The sequence below is a fragment of the Pleurodeles waltl genome, chromosome 5, assembly GCF_031143425.1.
Source record: "Pleurodeles waltl isolate 20211129_DDA chromosome 5, aPleWal1.hap1.20221129, whole genome shotgun sequence".
Lineage (NCBI taxonomy): Eukaryota > Metazoa > Chordata > Amphibia > Caudata > Salamandridae > Pleurodeles > Pleurodeles waltl.
In genome coordinates this window covers 1150048071-1150069897 of record NC_090444.1, presented here as the reverse complement: position 1 = coordinate 1150069897, position 21827 = coordinate 1150048071, and the positions used below count along the sequence as shown (strand labels likewise).

Here is a 21827-nt window from a genome sequence, read left to right as displayed (position 1 = left end):
ACAGTAAAATTTAACACGTTTTGCCTTTGCTAAAATTTTCTTTGGAAGCATTGCAAAGTAAAGCTCAGTGTGGAGCAATGGCAGTTAATTTTGCCTGAAAGAATTGCCAGACTTCTGCATAGACATTTTATGGCTCAATGTCATTAGAAAGTATGAGGTTTCGTAATAGAATGACTGACTGAATTGATTTAATTATGAATTCCAATTTCTGGTAAGTTTACTAAATGTTATTGAACGAACCCTGCAGCATTCATGGGAAAGTGTATCATCAGCCCATACCTGTATTGTTTTTTTTCTTACGGTATGCTTATTTTAGCAGCATCCAGGTTTCCTCATGAATTCTGTATGTACTTTCAGGTCCTTCAGAAACAGCTGGATGATGTCAAGCAGGAGGAATCATCTTTGCTCAGCAAACACAAGGAGGTGGAAACTGAGCTAGCATCTGCTAGAGACCGACTGCAACAACAAGCCACAGAGCTTGTACTGAAAGCCAGTATGTCTTTTCGTATCACTGCCTTCACATTTTCAGACACCACAGCAGATGTACTGTAAGGGTTCACAATTACTTTTGTGCCATAACCATTCATTCACGTGTTGTGTAAAATTATGCATTAGAACGCAAGGGGGTTGCATTATAGCGAGATAATTTCCCAATAAATGTTGGTTTCTTTATTTTTTCTCTCACATTTACAACTATTTCAAGAGCAGTATGTGACAAAAGGTTTTTATTTAGCCAACCTTCGTTTTTTCCCTAAGTTCTATTAGAACATTAAGACGGCTAGGATGGTATATTATTCATCAACAGATATTTTTCCCATAAGAGAAGCACATAAGGACCACGTAGTTCTTAGTGAAGGATGTTAATATTTTACTACGAGGACTGTGTTCAGGTTTACAACTAATATGGGGAAATTGTTCTAAAAATCATGAGTAAGTTAAATTTGATATTGGATCTGAACTACGTTTGAACTTAAATAATTGCATTATTAATTTAAGTAAATAATATTCGTGGAACAAAAGAACCAACGGCAGAAAATAATTCACAAAATGACTCCCACTTTACATTGTAAGTGCAGTGTAGGGAATGTATTTTTTAAGCTCTTGTTCACCGACATAAGCATCTTGGCACGTGGAATATCAGTGAACAGACTAAAACCATAGGAAAGAAAACTGTGTTAATTTTGTTTAAAAAAAAAAAAAAAAAAGTATTTCTGAAGGTAAGGTGAAAAGAAATGGACTTAATGCCCAAAGGAAGGCGATTCCAGAGTTGAAGACCAAATAAGAAAAGATCACATCCTCCTGACCTGAAGCCTTTGGGTCATGATAACAGCATTTGTGAGTTGGAACATAAACATCAGGTTTCACTACGTTTTGGAGGGAGAAGTGTGATGAAAAGGCAATTTTTCAATACTATGAAAGACTCTACGCATAAAACAAAGGTCCCTGCTTTGGTTTACTGGAAGCCAGTGTAGTTGGATCCGTGCGTGGGTGATATGGCCCTATTTCGTTAGCCTGTAGACTAACCGGACAATACATTTGGAATTCTTTGTATTTGAATCAATGATCAGTCAGGTAGGCCAAGATAAAGGAGACTGAAATAGGCACTCCTGGAGCACCAAAGGATTTGACCTTATATACAAGGGAAGGAGCAGTTCCCATTGTTATAGGCCAAAGGGTGTAAAGGCATCTTTCAGTATTGTTTCCAATTAGCAACATTTCTGATTTGTTGTCATTAAGCTAGAGAAAACTGGAAGACGTCCAGCTTTCTATTTCAGACAGTAATGTAGTCACTTGCTCTTGGACTGAGGAGCTTGATGGTCAAGGTCTACAGCTGAGCGTTGTCATGGTAAGAAATAGTGATGCAACGGAAAGATCTAATATGCCAGGTCAAAGCAAACACTTAAATATTTAACAACATTGGAGAATGGTTGTAGCCTGGGGTTAACCTTCAATTAACTGGTTGAGGAGACAAGCAGGAAGGAAGGAGCTCTATGGTCTGGGTCTAATCTTTCAAAAAGGAAGACAACTGTGCTAGAATGGAACCATTAGGACCACGCTGGCAAGGCGGCACAAGAAAATGTTATGGTCCACAGTATCAAATGCAAGCTTCAGATCAAACAAAATCAGAGCAGCAGCGTGTCCTTGGCTGATGGTGGATCTGCACTCATCAAGGGTGAGAGCAAGGGACGTCTTTGTGCCACTACTGAGAGGTAATCCCAATTGACAGGGGACAGATCAGGTAAACTCTTCCAGATGATAGTTCAATTGCTTGGCCTCCATACCCTCTATGATTTTGTCAGAGAATGAAAGGGTGGGCATCAAAAGTAACTGTTCTTTGACCCCCTGAAAACAAATCTAAACAGTTATGAAAACTTATTTTGATATCAGAAGGGGGTCATGGTGATCATTACTGTACCTTCATCTTGAGCTATTTATAAAATTTATGACACTAATGGTGCACGGGTCTTGAGGACCAACCCCCTAGACCTCAGATAACCAGAAACAGGTCCATAACATTGAAAGGAGGACCTGGCACAACTAAGTATCTATTCAAATCCGGAGAATTATTATCCCATATCTTCACAAATCTCATTGATCGAGAATTAGGTCTTGTAAAATCACTATTCTTTATTCATCCAAATAGAAAATAAGTATTCATAGCCATAGCCAACACGTTTCGTCCTAACGGACTTCTTCAGGTCTATAGGAGTATAAACACATAAAACCATAGATCAATATAACATTTTGTTACATCCCCCATCACTATACATTTAAAATGCCGTGAAAAATATTAAAATCACATATTACTGTCATCATGATTTCTTCCTAATGTTCAATTAAATGGTATTTCATTATCCTTTGTATCTCTTATTTTATTTTTACAAAACCAATAACTATTAATAGTCGAAAAAATAATAAATTTTACTGTACTTCTACATAATCAATATATATATACACGTTCAAATTCTCTTGGTTTTTACAATCAACACCATCTAGAATTACATTGAGATGACGAATATGTAAACCAGAGACAGACAAAAATGAGAAGAAGGCCATAAATGAATTCAGAGTACCCTTGTGTTATCATAGATTCTCATTACCAACTTATTATAAATCAAACTACCTGCATCAAAGATTCTATCAAAATTCTGTTGACATTTAATACTGAAAAACTGATCATAATAAGATCCATCATTATAATTTTTTCATTTTTTCAGGACCACCCCAGCCATGTTATTACAGACATTTTTATAGAAACATCCAATATTAAAAAGCTGTTTAATTTTCTTTGCGCATCAATTGCATCATGGCTTCCAACAATTTTGTTACAAAAATTGTGCAATGTGTAACGCGCTCCATGACGGAACGCCATCTGGACAAATTATCGGCAAAACTAACAGTGTTCTCTCATGTCGTTTATATATTTTCATTAAACGCTCACACCTAGGAGGTCCGATCAATAGCCTCCCTTCGGGCTGTGTATCTATGGCGGCCATTTAATAGTAGCACTTTCATTTATATGATTTTATGTTATTGACACGATTAATTTAAGATGACAATTTAATTGAAAGTATGCATCATCCAAAATTAAAAACCCATTTTGTTTTAGTTGCGCATCAATTGCATTATGTCTTATTGAACCATTGTTGGGCACATGTAATTTATGCACTTCAATACAGGCCCTATTTTCGGAACTTTTGTTAAACTTGATTTTAAACAGATTGAACTGCATGTGAATATATAATATCATTCTCAATTATATCAACAGATAGCCCAAACTCCTACCTCATAATTGCAGCGTATAACGCGCTCCATGGCAGAACACCATCTGGATAGCATAGCAGCAAAACCAGTTGTGTTCTCTCATGCCGTTTAAATACTTTCATTAAACGCTTCAACCTGGGAAGTCCGTTAAAGAGCCTCGTTTCGGGCCATATATCTGTGGCGGCCATTTTGAAGTGACACTTTCATTCATACGATCGTATACCTTTGACAAGATTGGTTTATCATGACCTTTGAATTATTGAAATTATGATGTTACTTTAAATTGATTATTTCAAGCCAGCAAGAAATATTATGAAACCTTATTGATTATAGCATTTTTATATATGTACTTATTGATACTCTTACTAACCTCAATGTGAGACCATATTCCAATATCTATCCATTTGAATCTGAAAATCAAATTGGACATATCTCAAATCCTCAATTTATATCAATCTAGACGTTTTAATCAATTATATGTATAAAAAATTATATAATGCATTGTTCAAATCCTAATAATACTTTTCATAATTTCATCAGGATTAAACGTATCAGATGTCACATATATTCCAATTGTAGGTGGAATTCTTACAGTGATATAATCTAACCACAAACTGATCTCATAATACACCATCCTTTTATAATTCAATAATCAGCCACTTATTATTCAGTCCATGATTTTTATCTTAGTATGGCTTCATCAATTTGAGGGCAGTTATAAAATATTTGAATTGTCCAAATGAAATTTGCATCTTATTTGCCACCTTATGTCATATACGTAACTTGAAGTAACCTGTGATTTATCCTTTCTCTCTTCAAGTCTCCAAAAGTTAATGAAATTCATTGTTAACATTATTATAATATTATTATAGCATATAGGTATGTAGCATGAGACAACATGTAATTTATCCTTTCTCTCTGCAAGTCTCCAAAAAGTAATGAACTTTATTGTTGAGATTTAATCCTTCTTGTACTGTTCGTAATCTACATATCCATTTTGCCTCCGCTTGTCTCAATGCTAATTCTCTGTTACCTCCCCTTTCATCATGAGGTACATGTTCTACTCCATGAAACCATATCTGTATATTAGTAGGATGGATTAACTTTATGTGTGTAGCCACAGGATATCTTGTATCTCCATTTTTTATAGCTCTTACATGTTCCATAACTCTTATCTTTAAACTCCGTATGCTACTGCCAATATACAATTTGCCACTTGAGCAGCCTAAAACATAGATCACAAATGTTGCATTGCAATTAATAAAATACTTCATCTGCTAGTACCTGGTCTCTCTTGCTGAGAGTCCTGACTCCCCAAGTGGTGCCAAATCCAGATCCTGGGCCCTTGGGAGTGTGTTCTGGTGTAACCCTGGAGAAGCCAAGTACATCAACTCCAGAGCACCTTCGGAACCTGCACCACTGTCCGACTTTGTGCCAGTGCCTTCACCTAAGTAGTGGGCCCGCTGAGTGCCACGACCTCTACTGTTGCTGCATGCCCACCGCTGCAGTGCCTCCAAAGTCCTGCCACAGCGTGAGTCCTGAGTGCAGTGTCACTGATGTCCGTGACACCTGACTCCGACTCAGCCACAGCACCAGTGGCCCTGTGGTGTGATTGCGCCAACACGAAGTTGACACCTCACGTCTTGACCTGCTGGATTCATCTACCCTGCCAAATCGCATGGAACCGACACCTCGCCAGCGACACCGCATCACCTCCCCTTTAACCGTAAGGAACCAACGCCTCACCTCCTCTGCCTCACAATAAGGCACTGACGCATCTCCTCCCCCGCAGCAGTAAGGAACCAACGCCGCACCGGCTCCAACGACGCCTCACCTCCCTGACTCCATACAGCGTCTTTGTTTTCTCATAGTTTTCAAAGGTATTGTGCATGTGGTCCGTGCAACTCCGTGACCGGCCCACACTAACTTGCTAGTGGCATCGAACTGTTGGGAACGACTCTGTCAAGACGTCATGATAGCCTCAGTTGGAGCTATTGTCTTTCTAAGCGCTTTACTGAGATTTAATCTTTAAACATTTGTATCTCTGCTTGTGTTCTTTGACTTTTTGTCATTTTGTTCTTGTTTATTCAGATAAATATTGGCTATTTTTCTAAACTGGTGTGGAGTATTTTTGTGGTGTTTTCACTGACCTCTGAGATAAGCCTGACTTCTCGTGCAAAGCTGCCAAGGGGGTGAGCAAAGGTTATCTTAGCTGTGTGGCTCCCTTACTCTGATTAGCGTGAGGGTCCCTACTTGGATGGCGTGCAAACCACTGCCCCCTAGAGACTGGATTACTAACAGGCCCTGTAACCTTTGTTTTTTTCAGTTAATTTCTTAGTTTTTTTACATTTTAAGTAGGATGCCCATTGCTGATGTCTGTGTGTTCCCCTGCTCCCTCCTTTTTGCCCACAATGTTCCATGGACCTGCCACCGCCCCTCTTATCTACTCTGAATGTTCTGTTGAGCTGCCACTACCCCCCCAGCATGGTCATATGGCTGCCGCCTGTCCCTGCCACCTCCATCCTGCATGCCTAAGTTCCATGCCCCTGTCCCCTCCCTCCTGCCCTCTGTGACCCTCTATAGGCAAATCATGAGAAAACAGTTTTCTCTGAAACATGATTCATGAAATACAGAAGTGTTTTTCATAGGGTAAAATCATCTTAGAACACACCACAATGACTAAAATTAGTGTGGTACCACCAACAAATTATTTATTTTGTAACTGAAATCTGTTATCACCCTTCCAGTCAATCGATCAATTTTTGTAAAACGTGATTACTCACCCGTGAGGGTCTCAATGCGTTGGGGGAGGGGCCTCAACTGAAGAGCCACGTCTTGAGATTCTTCCTGAAGATGGTGAGTGATGGGCTTTGCCTGAGTTGCAAGGGAAGGTTGTTCCAGCTGTTTGCTGCAATATAGGTGAAGCATGGTCCTCTGGCGGTGGTTTTACAAATGCGAGGGATGGTGGCCACGGCCAGCTGGGCAGAGTGGAGGGATCTGCCAAGAGTGTGGAAGGAGACGCGGTGGTTCAGGTAGGCGGGTCCTGCGTTGTGTGTGGCCTTGTACGTGTGGGTGAGTAGCTTGAAGGTGATTTGTTTCTCTACCGGGAGCCAGTGGAGGGTCCTCTGGTACTGGGAGACATGTTCTTGGTGTGGGAGATCCAGGATGAGTCTGGCGGCGGCGTTCTGGATGAGTTGTAGTTTTTTAATGTTTCTAGTCGAGGGCGTTGCATATTCGAGCTTGCTTGTGACTAAGGCGTGGGTGACTGTCCTGCAGCAGTCAGCTGGGATCCATCTGAAGATCTTCTGAAGTTTGAGGAGTAGTGCCAGCAGGAGGAGGTGACTGAGTTTACCTGGCGGCTCATGGATAGGAAGGAGTCAAGGATGATGTCTAGGTTGTGGGCGTGCTCAGTCGGTGCAAGGGGGGGATGAGGGACGTGGGCCACCAGGAGTCATCCCAAGCTGAGGTGGCATTTCCAAAGATGATGAGCTCAGTCTTGTCAGAGTTGAGCTTGAGGCAGCTTTCTCTCATCCAGGTGGCGACGGCTTCCATTCCTGAGTGGAAGTTCCTTTTGGCCGTGTCTGGGTCTTTGATGAGGGAAATGATGAGTTCTGTGACATCGTCATTTGACACAATGTTCATACCGTGGCTGCTGATGATGGCTGCACAGTGTGGGACTCAGTGAGGATCCTTGGGGGACTCCGCAGTTGACTCCTGTGGTCTGGATGTGTAGGGCGGGAGTCTGACCCTCTGAGTCCTCCAGGAGAGGAAGGAGTGGATCCATTCCAGGGCTCTTCTGTGGATTCCATTTGTCGTGGATTCTGGTGCGTAGAGTGCTATGGGAGACCGTGTCGAAGGCTGCTAAGAGGTCGAATGGTGTATGAGCGGTGCAGTGTGGCCATGGTCTTGGAGTAATCGGATGTCATTGGTGGCTGCCAGGAGGACTGTCTCCGTGGTGTGGTCGCTTCAGAAACCAGACTGGGAGCTGTCCAGGGAGTTGTTGACCTCAATGAAATTCCCTAGCTGTGCGTTGATTGCTTTTTCCAGTACTTTGGAGGGTATGGTAGCAGCGAGATGGGCCGGAAATTCTTTAGTTCAGGAGGTGTATTTCTGCTTCTTTCCAGTACTCAGGGAAGGAACCAGTGTTGATAGAGCAGTTCATTGTGTTTCGGAGCTCATGGGCAATGAAAGTGCTGGCTCTGACATATATGTGGTGTGAGCAGGTATCCATGGGGGCTCCAGAGTGGGTACTGTTCATGATGCTGATTGTTTCCTCCGTGGTGAGCGTGGACCGACTGTGGATGGTCTGGGGGGTGGGAGGGTCGTGTGTTCTAGGGGGGGGGCTTCAGTCGCAGGTTCCGGTGCCAGCATTTTCTGGGAGGAAGCTGTTGTAGATGTCCTGGATCTTGCGGTGGAAAAAGGTGACAAATTTGTCGCAGAGGTCCTGTGACGGGGGATGCTGGTGGCCTCGAAGGGGGGATTTGTGAACTCGTTGATGCCTGAGAAGAGTTCCTTAAAGTTGTGTGCGGAGGAGTTGATGCAATCCCGGAGTGTGTCCTTCTTTGCATTCTTGATGTTTCGGCACAGGGTGGCGGTTGCGGCTCTGCAGGAGGCGAGGTCTTTGCTGGTTTGGCTGTTCCTCCATTTTTTCTCTAAACGTCTCACGGTACACTTTGATTCTTGAAGTTTGGTGGTGAACCAGCTGGTTTTCTTAGCTACGCGTTTGGCCGATGTCAGCTGAAATGGGGCTAGAGTGTCGGCGCATTTGGTGATACTTTAAAAAAATGCTTTTTGGCACCAGGTTGGGTCCTTGGGGTATTCCTACCCTGCCCCTTTTCTTTCTTTTTTAACTTTTATTTGGTGAGGCAGCTGAGTCCAAGTCCAGAAATGGCTGCCAACACTTCCTGGTTGAAGTGTTGGCAGCCAATCAGATCTCAGTATAGGATCGGTTGGATCAGCAGAGGATTCACATCCCTAGATATTCAATTTTGTTTTTTCTTTATTTACTCGAAAACGAATGAATGGATTTACATCGGATCACAGAAAGGCTCTTTCCGGACCAAGAGCTAGCTTTATGCCAAATTTGGTGTAATTCCATCAAGCGGTTCGGGCTGTAGTCTTGATTAAAATCTCTATGAGGACAATGTGTGAAGATTCACCAAACGGCACTAATGTTATTGACAAAACAAAACAATTGTTTTCATGGAAGCTAGGCCGTGCACTTTGGGAGTTGGCAATCCCCTATTACCACCCAACCCAATGCCACGCCGTACCGGGATTGTGGCCTACCACTTATAACCATGCATGCCTTTGGCCTTGCACAGTAGTGGTTGGCTGCAGGGCCTGGCCAGGCATACCCACATACCACTCAGCCCCACTCCACTCATGAAGTGATTCTTTGTTTGGTGGAGATGCTATCATATTCCTGTGCATCAAGAGCGCGTCTCCAAAATCAGTGGAAACCGTGCTGGGGGGGTCCTTCTAGCAAGCTGTCCATCATCCTGGGAAAGTGGCTAGAAGATGTTGCATACCACTAATGTTTATGGGGTGGGGCCGAAAGGGCAGGGCTTCTAGGCCATTTTTCATACATGTAGTTTTTAAAAGGGAGAACCCTTATCTCTGCACTCAGCAGCAGATGATAAGAAATACACCTCTCATTACAGACATGAGATATTGCACTTGAAAAAAGCAAGGATGCAAACACCTCCATCAAGGTTTACAGATAACTTTTCAGATGGAAATGCAGAGAAAAAAAAACACCTGCTTTGCCTTGAACATGCGCAAGAAATTAGGATGATTACTACTTTACAGACGTGGAGCTTGAACTTGGCACCTGCTTTGTTTATATCTGTAAGTGCTTCCTGTTGAGGTTTGATTTCTGTGAAATTATCATCGTGCCAGAATGAAGCCTGCCCTGCATAGTCATCCAAAAAGAGGCCACTGTTTTGTGTAGAATGTCTACCCAACTTGAGTACTTTCTACTGGCTAATTAGTAAGTGCTACCTTGGTGAGAAAATGTACAGTGCATCTCCTACACTACAGCTGCTAAAGGACACTGATGTAATGTATCCAGTAAACTTGTGTGTCTGTAACATTGCCAATGTGATTGTTCCTTGAGAGTTCTCATCAGATAACTTTTCAGGGTATAACTGCAGAGAAAACACGCTTTAGTGTTTTCTCTTTTTTTAATCTTGTCAGGGACCGTTTGGGGAGCTTCAAGGCTCCCACTGTCCCAGCGGGCTCCCTGCATCCTGGGGGAGCCAGCATTGTTCCTGCAAATGTGAAGCTGTTGGAAATGCAGCTCCCTGCGTGCAGGAACAATACTTTCATCTCTTTTCCTACCTCAATGACTGGAACTGTTAGATCCGCAGAGGAACCATGTCCCTAGATAGCCATACTTTTTTCCTCTAATATCTCTAAAACTACTGAACGTATTTACACCAAGTCCCAAAAAGCATGGCCTGCTTCTTGACAAATTTGTTGTAATTCCATTCCGGGGGTAGGGCTGTAGGTGTGTCTAAAGACTGTATGGAAAGATGCATGAGGAAAATGCGTTTTGAGGACCCCCGCTTGAAAGATCACCCTGAAACTTTCAAGGCAGCAGCTGAACGGACTGTCATATTAGTTTTGAAAAATGTGTAAAGATTCGTCAAACTGCACTATTGGCAAAACAAAAAACATTTTCCCTATGGAAAGTAGGTCCTAACTGTACTAACTGTAACTGCCTACTGGCGACTGTGAGTAGTGTTTATATATATATATATATATATATATATATATATATATATATATATATAAAAGAAAAGATGTCCTGATCTGCGTGTTACGGCGCACTTAATTCTCCGGTGGTGCTGGTTTGAGGCAGGACAACCATATTTTCAAAAAACAAGATTCTCTTTCTGTTTTAGCAAGAGAAAACCGCACTCTGTCGTTGTGCCAAAAATACCTTAACTTTTAATACATTAGTGAGATCATAAACAAACAAACAGGAATCCCCTGACGCGTTTCGGTCTCACCAGACCTTGTTCACAGGTGTTTCCTGTGTGCTAATTTCGGCGCTTAAAATAAAGTACTCCAAAGTAACAGAAAAAATACTCAAGTTACACCACTTATCAAGAGTTACTCCATAACATCACTAAATATATATACTTTAACAAAGAAAAATTAAACGTTTTTCTATATACATATTTACCAAATTGTAACAGTGTTTTGACTACAATCCAAGGTGTTTTTCACTGAGTTCCACATTGCATTCTGGTATATGTAGTTTATAGCATTTCATTAAATCAAATTATTTTTAAATATATGTCATAAAATCTTGTTTCAGCGACTAATGGAGACTTCAAAACAATTTCTGAGGTGTGTTAACAAAATATAGGGGCCCTCATTAGTTTTTAATTTATATTCACATTGGATTCATATTCATGTATTGCATGTTACCTACAATAGCACAATCCCCAAAGTTTCTTTTAAACAAGGCCCTCGCTAAATCCTGCACCTCTGATGGAAGAAAATTAATGTTTGGGTATTATTCCTTCAGTCAATTTATATTGATAGCACCAAAATTGTATGTCTATCTGACAAATGACAACGGGAAAGAAAGCATCTTATCAATTGGTGGAAATGACATAAAATAAATGAATGGCAACATCTTATGAGCTATGACAACTAAATTTTGTTAACACACCTCAGAAATTGTTTTGAAGTCTCCATTAGTCGCTGAAACAAGATTTTATGACATATATTTAAAAATAATTTGATTTAATGAAATGCTATAAACTACATATACCAGAATGCAATGTGGAACTCAGTGAAAAACACCTTGGATTGTAGTCAAAACACTGTTACAATTTGGTAAATATGTATATAGAAAAACGTTTAATTTTTCTTTGTTAAAGTATATATATTTAGTGATGTTATGGAGTAACTCTTGATAAGTGGTGTAACTTGAGTATTTTTTCTGTTACTTTGGAGTACTTTATTTTAAGCGCCGAAATTAGCACACAGGAAACACCTGTGAACAAGGTCTGGTGAGACCGAAACGCGTCAGGGGATTCCTGTTTGTTTGTTTATGATCTCACTAATGTATTAAAAGTTAAGGTATTTTTGGCACAACAACAGAGTGCGGTTTTCTCTTGCTAAAACAGAAAGAGAATCTTGTTTTTAAAAAAAATAAAAAAAAATATATATATATATATATATATATTCTAATAAATAAATAAACCAATACTATTATCTATGCTTGTCTCTGCTAATAGCAATAGTGAGAGGTTATACCTTTCTACATCATTTTCTAAAATATTCCAGTAGCTTTCATATGATTTTGAGAATGTGCCTCATCAGAGTTTAAACTGCATTTGAGTTGGAAAATTGCCATACATTACATCCAGAGTAGTTTCTTCAAACCTAATAAAATTATTTTGGATGCTTAAATATGGTCTGTGATCCCATTGTAACCAAAGTATCCAAAACAAATGTTGATACTGGTTGTTTTGACTTGTCATGGAGAAAATCAATAATTGTTGCATTGAACTAGAAAGGAGACAAGGACCTGATTTAGAGTTTGGTTGACAGACAGAGTATTTATCTCGTTTGTAATTGAGAATCCCATCCACCAAACTCTAAATCAGACCCCAAGTCATTTTACAGACTATGGGCCTCATTACGACCTTGGTGGAGGGGATTACTCCATCCCAAAAGTGACGGATATCCTGCCCGCCGTATTACAAGTTCCATTATATCCTATTGAACTTGTAAAACGGCAGACGGGATATTCATCACTTTTGGATGGAGTAGTCCCCTCCGCCAAGGTCGTAATCAGGCCCTATATATCTAATTGATGACAGTCTGAATTGATGTAATTATTCTGACTAATGTCTCAGTGATGCTGTAGGCAAAAATCAACAAAAAAATCGGTTAACAAAACATATGTATTGCAATTGTATGGCATCCCAGAAATTAAAACGTAAATTCACATTGACTAAATGTAAAAATGTAAGACAGTTTCTTCCAGTATGCCTGACTGCATTGAAGAGGATTATGAACTTTAGTATACACGTAAGTTGTTTTGTGCAACGTTTAAGAAGTAGTTGTTTTTCCTTCAGGTAGTGCTTTACAGGTTGTTGGAAATTGAATATTTATTGATACTGAAGCTAAGGAAGGGGCTTCAATGTTGGTCATAGGCAGCTAAGTCTTTGCCAAATTTAGAAGATAGCCGCATGAAATAAATGTACCTGCTATGATTCAAAATGGAGTCCATTTACATAATGGTTTTCTGTGATATCAGGAATGATAAAAAGTCATTCTCGACGTACGTTGGCCACACCTGACCTAAACAATAAGTAGTTGACATATATTAAATACACCACCTACTTGTATGCAGTTGAAATGTTCAGTATTGCATGCCACATCTATGATTGACAGCATTTTTTGTCCAGTCATAAGTTTTAATGTTGATATTTTCTTCTAACCACAGGCCATATTGGACTGCTTCAAGCCACTCAAATGACACAGGAGGCAACTATAAGGGACCTGGAGTCTGAAAAATCTAGGATAAAAGAGAGGATAGCTAGACTAGAGGAAGAAAGAACACTACTGCAAAACAAAAACCAAAATCTGGATGAACGGCAGCGGCAGCAAATCTTGTCCTTAGAAATGGTAAATATATAAAATCGACAATGCTCCCTTATCTATTGCTGTAGGCAATGTTGCTTCTAGTATTTAAACCCAATTGTTGGGCAAGAGACTGCTAACAAAGAGCATACAGTGACGCCTGCAATACAGTCTGGAACACAGATTACAGTTTATAGAATATTACGAAATAGCAGGGTATATCAACAAATGTAGCATTATTAAACTTTCCATCACTGAGTTTATATCAGAACCAAGCTCTTACTGTGGTAACAGCCTCATGTTAAGCATATCACAGGCAATATCTGTGATGGAGCAGCAGCATAAACCCTACATATTACATTTTGTAAATACAAGATGTTGAACAGCTGTCCCTTTAATTTATTTTATTGTCCTAGCACATCTTTTTAATAATGGTAGAGCTGAAGTGCTGGATTTTGGAAAAGGCATCACTGTAAAGATCAAATGTAAAAATGTTCAGAATTGTTCTCCCAGTGGAACTGATTTGTAAATTATTGTTGCATCATAAATTGCATTACATTATTATGATATACCAAATCTGAGCCATTTGCTCTTGCTGGTTTACTACTGAAGGAATGATGGGCATTTCCACTGTCATCTTTATCTAACTTCTATCTGCAGCAGAGATTCCAAAGGTTGTCACATAGGAGAGCAAAAGCCCTCTTCCATCGCTAAACGCATACGTTGGAAAACAAACAATATCCATTAGAACTTCACTTTTTTTTGTCTCATCCCGAGTGGTCAAGATGGTTTAAGCAAACAGGGCTTGAAAAGATTCCTCTAGTTGTCACAATCAAGATTGCTGTTTGATAATATTGCCTATTACACTTCACGGTTTGGTGTTTCCAAACTTAAACAGACAGCCTGAATCCTTTGGTCTGATTCCATGACGTCTAGAGTTTGAAGATGTGGATCTTTCAGGTGACTGAATACAGATCATCGCTTAGAACAGGAAGTCTTCCACTAGACAGTTGTGCCTTCAAATTGACAAGACTTTTCATCTAGGGCCAATGGGAATTTCCAGATGCTTGCTCTAGCAAGACACAGTTCATTTATAAATGCTGCCCGCGTAGTGTAGCTTCAAGACATCAGTTCAGCACAGTGGGGGGAAAAAGATGCCCTCCCCAGCAGTCTAACCTTCCTGCATTCCTTCCAGGTTGCCACATTTGACCCCCTCCCTGGAAAGAGATGGGCAGCGGAGGTAGCAGAGATAGACGTAGAGACTTGCTTCTAACATCTGGTGTTGCCTCAGGGCTGTCGTGTGTGGGGATGAACAAGTACAAAATGAGAGGTGGTGGATGGGTGTTCTCCTCCCTAATGAGGCTGATGTGTGTGAAGATAGGGGCGTTAGCGGTTCATTGATCAATAGCCTGAGGGCAGTGCATAATATCCTGATCCCATTGGTTGCATGCCATCAGTGCTGCTCCCGTATCCCCTGGCCTTGGAGGTGCTATGGTGAAAGCTACTCGGCCTACCAATAGTTGCTGTACAACACAGCCAGGTTGTGTCGAATCACATATCCAGAGAGAGGTAGATCATGCTCCGGTGCAGCACAGTCATTACTATAGAGAGGAGTTGTCAGAAATATCTCATAAAGTCTCCCTTGCATGCAGTGAGACCTGAAACAGACAATTCCTTTAATTGCAGTCAGAAAGTGCTACAGCTGCTTATTGCATGGCATGTCATTTGTATCAATCATCTTAGGCCACAAGAGCTACCCCTAGACCCATGAGAACGGGCTGTATGCAACACTGGCTCTCCTCAGGCTGCAAGGGCCTCGTCAGGACTAGGGAAATGCGGGACATATGAGAGTCCCTGCTCAATAGGGAATTGAAATGAAATTGCGAAGCACTGCAGGAGCACTGGTGCATTGACTCTATGCGGCGTGCTCCGAATTGGTGAAGCTTTTTCAGTCGAATATGGACTTCTTCCATGCACAACAACAAAGAGGTCAACACTAGGGGCGTTCCCTTGAGCGAGTAAAATTTTTCCTTACCATATTAAGGTGTGCATGTGCGCTTTCGTGTAAGGGACACATGAGGCCTTTGTATCTTAATTAAGGGGCGAAACATCGTCAATACGGATGTGTAACAAACAAACAAAGGAGCTACTGAAATTGTGACATGGAATACTTTGATAATTTATGTTGGTGTTGTTACCAACACATCAGTCTGTTTTCACTTCCTGATTTTTGTATTTGTCCTTGTTTTGGCTGTGACACTCGCGACACATTGCATTGTGTTTACATTTTTACTTGCGTCTTCATGTAATTTCTCTTGAAATCCGCAGAAATAAATTTCCCTTTTTCTTTTCTACGTGGTGGTCTGTTGTGGTTTATCATTAATACGTCATTTATTGTATGGGGTGTTTTAGCCATGAGAACTTGTGATGTATACAACCCATTTGTATAATTAAAACTGTCTTTAAAAACACGTGTTGGCTAGAACACAACATTACTAATGAGCTAATTTCCCCATGGTGCGTGACTCTCACAAACCGGTGACACGGTTATCACAAATATTCGAAGTATTTACAAGCAACTGGCAATTCTAGTGCTGCTTCCGTACTTGTTCATTTGACCGTGCAAGCTGACGGAGAGCAATTGCACCGTGATATTTCTGGCACCCTTTATTTAGATTCTAGTTAACTGTAAAAAGACACACAGATCCTCGAAAGATAGCATGAAATGCAAATGAAGTGAACCCTAAGAAGATGGTACACATTTCTGAAGTGAACTCCTAGTCAGGAAAGCGCATAGTGGTGGAGTCCCTCTTGGTACGCTTATGCCCCCTTCATGTTGTTCAGTTGAGTTCCCCTTTGCTGAGAGCCCAACTGCGAGGTTCCAAGATCTTAGTTTTGGAATTTGGCTGATCTATGTTTGCGTGCAAGTTAAGTGTTCTTTTAACGGTCTGTTTTATGAATCCTTAGATGTGACCAAAACGGTTTATCTGGCTCTGGAGTGAATCCCTACTGGCCCACTCATGTACGCTTCTGCTGCTAAACACTAGCCCAGCCCTAGTCTTAACATCCCAGTGCATGTTTATGCGCATGTATATGTGTGGCCTGTGTGGTGCATACATTCTGTGTATGAATGCACCAGATTATGAAGGTCCATTTTTTGACGCCCCCTGTCCTGTTCATGTGTGCAGTATGGAGGTGACGTTGTTTTTCCAGACAGTTGAGGTGTACTGCTGACATTCCTGAATCTGAATAGTAGAGACATAAACAATGAAGTGGGAAGTAGAGACAGGACTCCATTTAGGAAATTAGGTTAGGTCTTTTTGCTGCAAAGAGCTGCTGATTAGTCTCCCTAAGAAATGTGATTTGGTAGATGCCGGGGTTGCAGATGGGACTCAGACTAGCCATTGATAGTCTGTTGCTGAAATCTCACATCTCTTTGAGCCACTGTTGTAGGTGCTCCAAACCAGATATGACCCTGCTGTGATAAGCATCACTCTTTGCAAAGGTTACATCTGGAAGATAGCCTGGAGATAAGACATTAAAGAATAACCAACCCAAACTGCATCCGAGAGTGCAGACAGATAATTCACACCCCAGGTCTGCTTTAACTGTATAAAAGTTAGAGCCACTGGGCCACTTGTTGTTTCAGTACCACGTCCATTTGATCAAGGAAGGTGGTGCTCCACAGAGTTTTCCACGAGGATAGCTGTGTAAGCAGAGCTGGTGTGTGCCTGACAGTTAACTTTCCAGTGATGAAGGGACCTCACCTGGAGTCTGACCTGGAAGGAAAAGTTGTCTCTCTATCCTGAAGGGCCTAGAGGCTGACCTGCCTGGGAAGAAACAGAATGGACAGTACCAGCTTTGCAGGAGATGTTGACTACTAGGTAGAGCAGAAGAAGCTGGCCCTGGAGCTGAGGGCCCAACTGCTCAGAGAGGCTTGTAAGATTGGGACTGGAGTGCTCCAGTATCAAGTTGCTGACTCGTTTGCCTGAACGGGCTGTATTGTGGCACTGCAGAGCATGCTCCTACCACATCCCGTGCTATCATATATTCCAGACTGCTATGAAGTGGCAAGGTTTGTTGAGGGTTATCACCGTGTTCGGGAGAGGCGAGTCTGGCAAGCCTCCTTGAGAGATTTAGTTGCCCAGTGCTTTTCTTGCCATTTAAAGAACAGGCGAAAAGGGTGCCCACCTGTGTCCGCAGGTGGAAAGCTTGCCTTTTTATGAGTTTAATGACCGAGATCTTGGAAGATCATAACATTTACAGTGGATACTGCCCCCCAGCCACCTCAAGGCTAGCCTTTTTATCCTTGTAGTAATGCAGGCAGAATATAAAGTCTGGTAGTAGGTGCAAGTTCTGGTTGAATTGTCCCACTTTATGGGCCCTGTTGACACAGAAAGGGTCTGGGCCATGGTCCTTAAGGGGTGGCTCCAAGAGGCCTAGGACAAAGCTTTTTAGTTGTTTCCTTCTTTACTTTGTGACACCCCCTCTGAAGCGCAGATAGCCCCATCTAAATCGATTTTGTAAATCGTCCTGGTTTTCTTGTAGAGTGATCAGTTAGTTGTTCATGGTAACAAGGTAGGAGCGTAACTCCTGTAAATCCAGGTATCGTTCATCTTGAGTAGTCTCTAGTGGATCAGGTTTGTGTCCTAGATAATCAGGGTCTTCCTGCATGTCAGTCAGGCTCTGCATGAAGTCCATACAGTCAGCTGCTATCTATTTTGTTTAATAACGGTAAAGATTTGAATCATGATACTTTTGATGAGCTTTTGGTCTTTCTCCCTTGGGATAGGGGCCACTCCTCCAAGCTTGTTCCCTCTTTGCTTGCACCCTCCAGGGCCCCTTCCCTTTCTTGGTGGCAGAGGCCTGGGAAAAATATTTAATTCTGCAGCTGGTCTAACAAATAAGTACCTCAGTGGAAATATTTGGCCCCACTCTTAATGCCTCACAGCACAGGCTGGGCTATAATTGTTGTGTTGATTTTGTCTGAGCCAATCGCCGGTTATTCCAGGACATGAGTTTGGTTAGCCCCACTTTCCCTCATCAAGCGGGGGACCCATGTTGTTGTAGGTTGTTCCAGGGAATCTCTTGTGTTGGCCTCCCTGATGTTGTGAGTGTCCGCTCTCTCACAAAGAATCTGCTGGCCCTGTGCCCACTTACTCCTGGGGGCAAGCCAAATCTGCATGGGTAGAACAGTGTTACTACTAAACCATCATCAGAATGTCAGAGCAAGCAGTCCCTCTTCAATCTCCCTTTTTCACTGTTAATGAGGTTCCCATGCAGGGCCACCTCATCAGGTCAGTGTGTCACCTTTAGTGCCTTTGACTCTCCCTCAGGGCCAATCTTAAGAACAATAATTGGGAGTTCCAAATGCAACCTCACATGAGGACTCTCAGCCCCTCTTGCACTGAGTCCTCGACCTCCCATCTCGTGGGTCACCATTGCAGAGGTCGGTATATGGGACACCAGCACCATCCACTGCTGCACCCCTAAAAATTGCTTCAGTTAGCAGTGTGGGGCCCCTGCTACAGGTCTCTCAGTGCCCCCAGACACCACCTTTCCCGTCTGGGCAGAGATCCACCAGGCTCCAGACCACCACTTTCCCCAGGGTCCCACAGCTTCAACCCCTCACCGGAGCCATTGCTTCACATACAAACAAGGCCTGGGTCTTGCTCTCATTCTGGGGAGGAGGCTGCCATCGTGCTTCAGTGTGGGGAATACAATAGGCAGCCGCAGTGGTATCCTGCCTGGGTCAAAGTTTCCTGATGCAGAGCCTCACATTACACCACCATGTCAGGGCACCTCTCTGCGGTGCAGGGTCTGTATCAAAACATCTGGTGGCCCTGTGCCCAATGCCAGGCAGCGCAACATTGGGGTTGCACAGAGGCTTAATTTGTGTCTGTCATAGTTCAAAGAGTGCACACCATGTCGTTCAACATTTGAGCCTGGTCCTTCCAACCAGGCCTTCTTCTAACAGTCCCTCGCCTGGACCAGTGATGCGGAGCTGCGGGTATACATCCGCAATCATCAGGGACTCTTCTCCCCTGCAAGATGTACAAACATAGGACATTTATTGTCACTTCAGGTTTCTAAAGGAGCCCCTCAGGCTGCAGCATCAGGTCTTTAAAGTCCACTCTGTCAGCTCACTGCCATATTGCAGCCACTGTGCTGCTTTCCGCCACAATCCGTTGCTGGAGTACAGCGCACTCGGTAGGTCCAAGCAGACCGCCTCTTGCACTGCTTAGGGACAGTTCCCTTCAGATCACTCCAGAATGGCGATGGACGGCACTGCCAGGAAGCTGATAAGTTGCTGTCAGGACTGAAGTTCCCCAATCAAGCGTCCAGCACCATCTTGGACTTACCCAAGCTCCCCTAACTCACAAAAACCTTTAACTATTTACAAAAGTTCTTCTATGAGTCAAGAAAATATTTCTAACTTGTAAACATTACCCTGTTCAAATACAAATACGAGGGGGCATGAAAGGGGCACCCTCCTCCTACATGCAAAGCACTTGCAAACCATTGATCAGAAGGTAAAACCTTAAATGGTATGGTATCTGATTCACAAAAGGTGAAGCTGTCCCCTGTAGAGCATCTATGCCTACGGCAATCATGACAGCAGCCTCAGAGAAAGAGCAGGCAGTTGTCTAGAGAACCACTGCTTGCTCCTGTCAATGTAATCCTGCATTATGTTTTTTTAAGCAGCATCAGTGCCTTTAATGGACACAAGCTGCTTAAAAAAAATATTTACTGTTTGGGAATGGAGGTTCAAAGATGGAGGTCTGAGGCCCAGACAGGCCTCCTTCCCCGCAATTACAGCCAACAACAGTGTTCCATGTTGTACCTTATCTAATTATTATTCCTCAAGAAGGTTATATTGCAACCCCCTATGAATGAGTACATAGGTTGCATCGCAAATTGCAGTCCCTTTTGCAACTGGTCTGTGTACAACTCGCACATCCCTAGTTTGTGAATGGGAATGATGGGAATGCTACATCAGGTACATGCTACTTCCTGCACAGGAGAAAGGCTACAATAGTGATGATGGTCCGAGAAGTGAACAGCACCCAGTATGGAGGCTGTTAGAATGTGGGCTTCTGGTGGGTAGAGGTATGCATCCTGTCCAGGCGGTAACCACAATCCTATCAGGGTAAGCCAGATACACACCATACATGAACCTGTTCTTACACTCTGGTAGCTTGTAGTACTATTAAACGTACTACAAAATTAAGTTTGTGAATATCCCCCAATATTTTTGTGTGCTTTAGAGTGGTTGTAAAACTTTTCAGTGCACACCTCGAACATCACTCGATATCCAGTGCATCTCTGGCCTGCTCTGGGTTTTATCTGCCTTTGGGTTCTTTTTTTTCTGATAATGGGCATGCCCATGAACCACTGTGCATTTCCCCTGCTTTTTTATTTAACCACCTGCCACGCTGGTGGTTGAGATTCACTGTAAAGAGCAGGCAGGTAACTTTTCATTTATTTTGTATCTGTAACAAAACATATACACTTGAGAATAGTTTTGCAGTAACAAAATGTTAGAAATTGGGTCTCTAGTTGGTAGAGGTATACACCCTTGTCCAATTAGGGACCACAGTCCTAGTTAGGGTAAGTCACTACACAACCTAAATTATGCTGTGCTCACCCTCTGGTGACTTGGCACCGAGCAGTCAGGCTTAACCTAAGAGGCAATATGTAAATAATTTGTGCAAGACATCAAACAGTAAAAAAGTGAAAACACTACAAAAAGACACCCCACCTGCATAGAAAAATAGAGCTTTATTTTATGAGTTAAATAAGACCAAAACAACATAATCCCAATAAATTGGAGTTGAGATATGATTTTTTAAATATTAAAATGCAATATAGCGCTTAAAAGCATAAAGTGCCAACCAGGGCTATCTGGTCCCGCTAGACCGAGTGAAATCCAAAAGTTCAGGAAGACCACTATGAATCGCAGGTCAGATACAGTCCCAGACAAGCACAGCTGAAGTTTTCCCTTCTCAGAATTGAGCCACGAGTCCCGTTCTCAGGGAAGAAGTTTACCTGGATGAAGGAGAGTGTCACTGGTGGTGATCGGTGGGTGTGTAGAATCAGTCGGGCGACATGGATGGGTGGACTGGAGCATTGCAGTTGCAAGTGGCGATACTTGCTGTGCAAAGAGATGAACTTGTGCCGGCTTGTGCTGATTCCTGGGCAAATGGCGCTGTTCCAGTGTGAGTTCACGGCTCCAAAGAGCCCAAAAGCTTGATTTCAGGAGTCACAAAACCCCTTTCAAGGGTCCAGGATTGGAGTAGCGCATCTTGGGGGTCAGGAGCTGATTAAAGACAGGTCCAGGAGTTCTAGCAGGTGGGTTGGGAAGCCTTTTGTGTCCCTGAGACTTCAGAAGAACAGGAGGCAAGCCAGCAAGCCCCTGGGGTCACTCTGGTTCTGGGTTGGAGAGGATC

At 42.4% G+C, this 21827-nt stretch overlaps 1 protein-coding gene across 9 annotated transcripts in view; it reads left to right on the top strand.

The window, feature by feature from the left end:
- The window catches only part of FAM184A (family with sequence similarity 184 member A), a 670286-nt gene that overhangs the window by 295444 nt on the left and 353015 nt on the right, over positions 1–21827 (top strand). For all 9 annotated transcript variants that reach the window (XM_069235390.1, XM_069235388.1, XM_069235387.1 and 6 more), the window contains 2 exons: positions 358–493; positions 13241–13422. In XM_069235390.1, coding sequence (XP_069091491.1) covers positions 358–493; positions 13241–13422 — 318 coding nt within the window. The remainder of the gene's footprint in view (positions 1–357; positions 494–13240; positions 13423–21827) is intronic.